The sequence below is a fragment of the Arachis ipaensis genome, chromosome B4, assembly GCF_059453495.1.
Source record: "Arachis ipaensis isolate K30076 ecotype BB chromosome B4, ASM5945349v1, whole genome shotgun sequence".
Taxonomy (NCBI): Eukaryota; Viridiplantae; Streptophyta; class Magnoliopsida; order Fabales; family Fabaceae; genus Arachis; species Arachis ipaensis.
In genome coordinates this window covers 121,138,148-121,144,057 of record NC_142439.1, presented here as the reverse complement: position 1 = coordinate 121,144,057, position 5,910 = coordinate 121,138,148, and the positions used below count along the sequence as shown (strand labels likewise).

Below are 5,910 nucleotides of genomic sequence, written 5' to 3'. Positions count from 1 at the left end.
TCTGTTGCAGTGACAACACGCATCACTCCCCAACATATTCACATTATTTCAGCAATGAGAAAAAATTTTTCTTCCTCCCAGTAGCACAACGCTATAAAAATAAGTAATTAAAAGGAAAAAGAAAAAAAGATGATTGATTAAAAATAGCAAGAGTATATTGCAGAAGCCACCATGAAGTAAGATGATAGAAGACAGAGAAAGCAAAGGCCAAAAATGTTGATAGTCCATTCCCAATAAATGATAAATCACAAAAATTACTGCAAATATTTTGGTTATACCTGGTCATCATTTTGGATCACGAGTTGATGAGGAAGGACGATTGTTGCCATTCAAACATTGCTTACTATTTATATCATGTGTTGATTCCTTGGCCCGTAACAAAGACAGTGCTTCATCAATATTTGTGCCAAGAGAACTCTGTTGCAAGAGAAGCTTCACAAGATCTTCCAAACTTTGTCTCATAAAGTTCAGTTTTCATTGAACTTATAGTCTCTGCATATTGTTGCTTAATTTTAGCAATCTCCCATTCTTTCTGTAGAGATATTTTTGTGCTTGTCCTCCCATAACATCGAACTCTTCCTGGTTATTCTTTGCCAAATACTGCAGTAAATGTTTTCTCGGGAGTGTCTCCAGCTTCTTGGTGGCTCTTAAGTTTATCCTATTAAAAAAAATAACGATTTTAGCTTGTGGTAGATAAGTTTATCCTATTATCATGTTCTGTGGCAGATAAAGATAATTGCTTTCGTTATTATGACTTTGAACATTGTTAGTTTTATACTGGACAATCTGACTTAAAATGATACTGTAAATTAAGGCAGTTCTACTTCAGATCAATTTGTAAATTAAGGCAGTTCTACTTCAACTTATTATGACTTACAATAACAGCTTGTGTTCCTGAATCAAGCTCTTTTCCTTTTCGTCCAGTTCGAGTTGTAACAAACACATCAACTTGTGATGGGTCTTCTTTGTTCTCATTCATTTCACGCTACAAGTAAGGGGAAAGAGTATTAAAAATGGCCAAAAATAATATTTATCTAAGATGGTCATTATACAACAAGAAAAAAATTATAAAAAATAAAAATTATTACCATTTCATTACGCACTCTTGCAAAACTTATAGGTCCCATTCGATGTTGATGTTGTTGTTTTTTACGATTTTCAGAATTTAAACGAGATAGAGCCTATACCCAACAAAATTAAAGGGAGTTATATGTAATAAACCAAAAGCATCAAAAAGACAAAGAAACAAAATTATTTATTCTACAACTCACCTTAACAGAAGGAATACTCCAATATGCAATTAACTTTTGAAATTGAACTTCTGGAATATCTAAAGGGCAATTTTTCAGCATATCTTCAATGTTGTTATATATCTCAAAATGCTTTTCCTTGATTCTTTTTTTTGTAACCTTTCCAAGCTTCTCGAACACCAATCATCACCCACTCTTTTCCCTCTTTTGGAAGAATGAACTTTGACTACGAAAAAGTACAAAACAAAAATTGTAAATGACAATTCAAGAACACTAAAAATAAAGACGAAACTACAGCATAAAACAGCAGCTACATATTTTCACAAAACTACAGCTAAGCCATACGAAATTGAAAAATTTCAGATCATAAAAAATAGATGAGAAATAAAACACTTACGTTAATATATTTCCATATGCGCTTTTTGACTTTGAGGGGCACAGCTTTCCAACTAGTGTACATCAATGTTATGAAATCACTATTCCTTCCCATTGTTCCAATAAAGTAAGTTAAGTCCTTCACTCTTCTTGGAGTTGGTCCCACTGCCTGTCCTTTATAAAAAGTCACCTCTTCTCTTTCTTCCCAACTTCTTGCATGGATTTTAGCACACCTTATTTTTCCTCGTGTCCTTCTAGTCTTTGGAGTATCTATAAATATGTGCAATTTAACCATTTAACTGAATTATATAGCTATACATGCTAATGAATAAGTAAAATGATAATTATGTATAAAGTACAGCACCTTTAACATTGTTAGTTTCCATAAGGTGATTGTCATCACCATGAAGAATTGCATCTTCATATTCACCAACATAGTCCTCATCATCCAAGAAATCATCATCATCATCATCATCATCATCTCCAACTTCATTAGCATTTGCTCCACTATGTTCCTCCTCTCCTTCCACATGAATCCCATTTGTCTCCAAAAATGTATCAAGTGTCATGGCTTGACAACTTGATTTTGTATTTATTTTCCTAAGATTTTGTTGCTTTTCCTGAATAGATCTTTCATTTTCAGCACTTGGTTCAAAATCGTCATCTTCTCTTTTCAAATGAATCCCATGTGTCTCCAAAAATTTATCCATACCCATAGTTGGACGCTTTTTAAGATTTTCTGGTTCTTCTTCACTAGCTCCAATTTTCTGGTTCGGCATACTTTTCATTCTTTTGGAAATTGGGACTTCTTTTTGAGTGCTTTGCTTAGAAGGCATATGAGTCACTCTCTTTTGTCCATAACCACTAGCCATCATGGGAGAGATAAAATGCTGCTTCTTATGAATTTCTGCTGTATTTTTCTGCATGAATTGCTTGTTGCTTTGATACTGTTTTACAGTCTTCTCCGCTTTAGAGTAGTTCTTGTTTTCATTCTATTTTTGAAATAAAACAAAATAAACCTATTCTATTAGAACCTTAAAAATAAAAAGAAAATAAAATTAATCAGTTATGCTATAGCTGCTGTATGTCAATAAAAAAAAGAAGACTACTATTTAATAGAAATAAACAAGAAGGCATGCCATAAGACACATATATAAAAAGTGATACATCTTTCATTCTACTTCCCTACTATTTAGTGTAATGAAGGAAAAAAGTATAAATCATTCAATGCCGTCTTCGGAATTATCTTCTGATTCTGTGTTATATTCTTGTGAAAGAAGAACTCCTTTTGAAGCATCTATAACAACTTCGTGCAAGTCACCCCTAATCAAATCAATTTCACCATTATCATTGGGTATAGAAGGACCCATTGACTGGTCAGATGGCTCTTTGTCATAAATAGCTTGGGGATCAACATCAGCTTCGTCACCTATGTTAAATAAATCCCTTAGAATTGACTTCATAACATAATGTTTATTTTGATCAAATGGATCTTGCACATAGAAGCATTGGTGTACTTGACATGCCAATACAAAAGGCTCTTCTTGATAGCATTTTTTGTTGAATTGAACATATGAAGAGCCATAGCCATCTTCTTGAGTTTTATACCAGTCACATCTAAACAATACAACCTTAAAATTGTCGAAGTAGTCTAACTCAATTATATCATTTATTCTGCCATAGTAGGAAACTTTTGCATGAATTGGATTTGGATCCTTTGCACTTGCAAAGCTCGTAGTTAACACAACTAAAGTTACGTCACTATTTTGCGTCTTGCATCTTGCCTCACGTTGCCTAGTATGAAATCTATACCCATTGATAAAATACCCCGAATATCTTTTTGCAATCTTGTTGGGCCCTCTAGAAAGCTCCTTAATGCAATCTGGAACATTCTGACGCATGGCACATGCTTTAAACCATGAGGAAAAGGTTTGACTATGGTTCTTAGCTTTCACCCAACTTGTTCCTTGTTGATCAGCCTCATGCTCTCTAAATCCAAAATTAGGATTTTCGTAAGTAAAACCTAGAGATAATACCATGATTCATAATTAAAAAAATTAAAAGAAATGGACAGTTCAATAATATATGTTAGGTAAGTAGGATTTACCTAACATAGTCTTCAATTTTTCCACAGTTCAATAATATATAGCTATGGGCTTGGTTTCGAGACTTGTCGTCAAGAGAAAAAAGCTCACCCTTCTTTGCTCCCAATGGACATCTTTTCTTAGGAAACAAAATTGGAAATGAATGTGGAATTTCCGCTTCAAAGTCATTAGCATCATTATTCTGGGGTATTCTATTCAATTTTTTTTTAACACCATCATATAAATAACATGAGCAAAAAGTCAAACACTCATCAACCAAGTAGGCCTCCGTAATAGATCCTTTAGGACGACTTCTATTTCGAACATATGACTTCAAAGTACACATGTATCTTTCGGGAGGATACATCCACAAAAATTGAACTGGGCCGCCTAGTCTCACTTCATTAGCCAAATGAATAGGCAAATGCATCATTATGTCAAAAAAATGAAGGAGAAAAAATCCTCTCCAATTGGCATAGTGTTATCACAATCTCTGCTTCCAATTGATTTATCTCTTCTAATGTGATAACCTTTTGACATAACCGACGAAAAAAAGAGCCAAGCCGAATTAAAGGGATTGCGACCGAATCTGGAAGTATACTTTTGATGGGAATTTGCAGCAAATAATGCAGCATAAAATGGGCATCATGAGTCTTGTAACCAGATATTTTTCTTTTTGCAAGGTTCACACATCGAGAAACATTTGAGGCAGCACCATCAAGTAGCTTTGCTTTCTTCAAGACATCACAAAAAATTGATTTTTCAGCTTTAGTCATGGAGAAACATGCTTTTGCAAACTTCACTTTTCTATGACATATGGGCTCCATGTCAAAGAATTTAACTGCATATATAATATAACTTCAACTCATGTTACCCTGATATACAGACATTGCATTAGTTTTAAACACACTTAAATCATCTTAATAGACTTATCAGTAATTAAACAAGTATCGATATTGCCATATTGGATACGAATCTTGGAATGGCATATCAGTAATAAAAATTTTACGCAACCCTCGGTATCCAGTTTATACAAAGTCTAATTACTGATATATTTTATTCATAACTAAAATTTTCCAGAATAATTGCTAATCTCAAAAAATCAGCACTACAACATATACTTTATATATTTATTTCTACAGAGTACATTGAATGAAAATAAGCTAAAATTCAAAATCATAATAAAATAACCAAAATAAAATGGTACTACACAAAGCTATGTATGTAAAAACAAGTTTAAGTTCAACTAAAGGATCTAAAATACACATGCAGTTCTATTAAATGCACACAGTGACAGTAGAGATGGCTCAACACTAATGCACAAAGCAACAAGTTTCATATAACCAAAAATTAGGATTCAAAACACAAAACTAGAAAAGAAAAACAGAGGTAAAATCATGAGTACCTGCAGAACAATGATCAGCGGTGATGAACCCTAGCAGAAGAACGCTGGCAAATTGGAAGAGATCATAGATGAACGGCAAGTAAAACCTAGAGAAGCTCGAAACAACAACATTATTACCAAAAACCCTATAATAGCAACGTCAACATTATTAAAATTAGAATTCAAAATGGAAAAGGAAAAGAAATAGGCAAAATCATAGGTACCTGTGGTGATGAACAAGCGAGCAGAAATGATTGAAGCTCGAACTGCTAGCGGAGACGATCAAAGGTCAAACGTGAACAAAGTGGATTGAATCTCAAATGCGAGCAGAGAAGATTGAATCTTGAACTGTGAGCAGAGAGAATCAAAGCTCAAACACGTGTCAAGACCTTCATTGCCATCCTCGAAGAGAAGAAGAAGAAGATGAAGATGATTTAGCAGCACGTCAATGTCTGAGGAAGATGAAGATGGGGATGAATTAGCAGAGAAGAACACAGGTCAATGTCTCCTCTATTGCCATCATCGAAGAGAGGAAGATGAAGATGATTTGTGCTTGTAATTTAAAAAATTAGGGTTGGAGTTTTGTTTCAGACTTTCTTTCAGTAAAAGGAGAAGATGGTGAATTGAAGGCCCGTGAAGGAAAAGGGTTTTGTTTTTCTTTTTTTTAGTTAAAGTGGGAAAAAGTAATTTTTGTTAAAACATTTGGTGAGAAGATTATAATTTTAAGAAAAATATTAATTTATTTTAGGTAACATTTATAAGTTGATGTTTATTAAAAATTTTAAAGCAACTTTTAAAAAATGTAATATATGAATAC

General features: G+C 33.4%; 2 protein-coding genes across 2 annotated transcripts; both read right to left on the bottom strand.

The window, feature by feature from the left end:
- Window positions 1-549: 549 nt before the first annotated feature.
- LOC148568999 (uncharacterized) lies at window positions 550-5,910 on the bottom strand. Its single transcript, XM_088485856.1, has 6 exons — window positions 5,318-5,910; window positions 5,115-5,200; window positions 1,272-1,476; window positions 1,089-1,181; window positions 878-985; window positions 550-658 (listed from the first exon to the last, which is right to left on the bottom strand). The coding sequence occupies exons 3-6, from the start codon at window positions 1,350-1,352 to the stop codon at window positions 584-586; spliced, it is 357 nt and encodes a 118-aa protein (XP_088341982.1). The 5' UTR covers window positions 1,353-1,476; window positions 5,115-5,200; window positions 5,318-5,910; the 3' UTR covers window positions 550-583.
- On the bottom strand, window positions 2,846-4,312 carry LOC148569000 (uncharacterized). Its single transcript, XM_088483280.1, has 2 exons — window positions 3,733-4,312; window positions 2,846-3,614 (listed from the first exon to the last, which is right to left on the bottom strand). The coding sequence occupies exons 1-2, from the start codon at window positions 4,140-4,142 to the stop codon at window positions 2,846-2,848; spliced, it is 1,179 nt and encodes a 392-aa protein (XP_088339406.1). The 5' UTR covers window positions 4,143-4,312.

What these genes read in the sequence shown, in the direction of transcription:
- LOC148569000 (XM_088483280.1), bottom strand. Translation starts at nt 4,142, where the DNA reads ATGATGCATTTGCCTATTCATTTGGCTAATGAAGTGAGACTAGGCGGC. An exon ending in AAAATTGAAGACTATGTTAG is followed by an intron (nt 3,615 to 3,732) that starts GTAAATCCTACT and finishes TTTTGGATTTAG; the next exon opens with AGAGCATGAGGCTGATCAAC.
- LOC148568999 (XM_088485856.1), bottom strand. Translation starts at nt 1,352, where the DNA reads ATGCTGAAAAATTGCCCTTTAGATATTCCAGAAGTTCAATTTCAAAAG. An exon ending in GGAGTATTCCTTCTGTTAAG is followed by an intron (nt 1,182 to 1,271) that starts GTGAGTTGTAGA and finishes TGTTGGGTATAG; the next exon opens with GCTCTATCTCGTTTAAATTC. An exon ending in CAAGAGTGCGTAATGAAATG is followed by an intron (nt 986 to 1,088) that starts GTAATAATTTTT and finishes CCTTACTTGTAG; the next exon opens with CGTGAAATGAATGAGAACAA.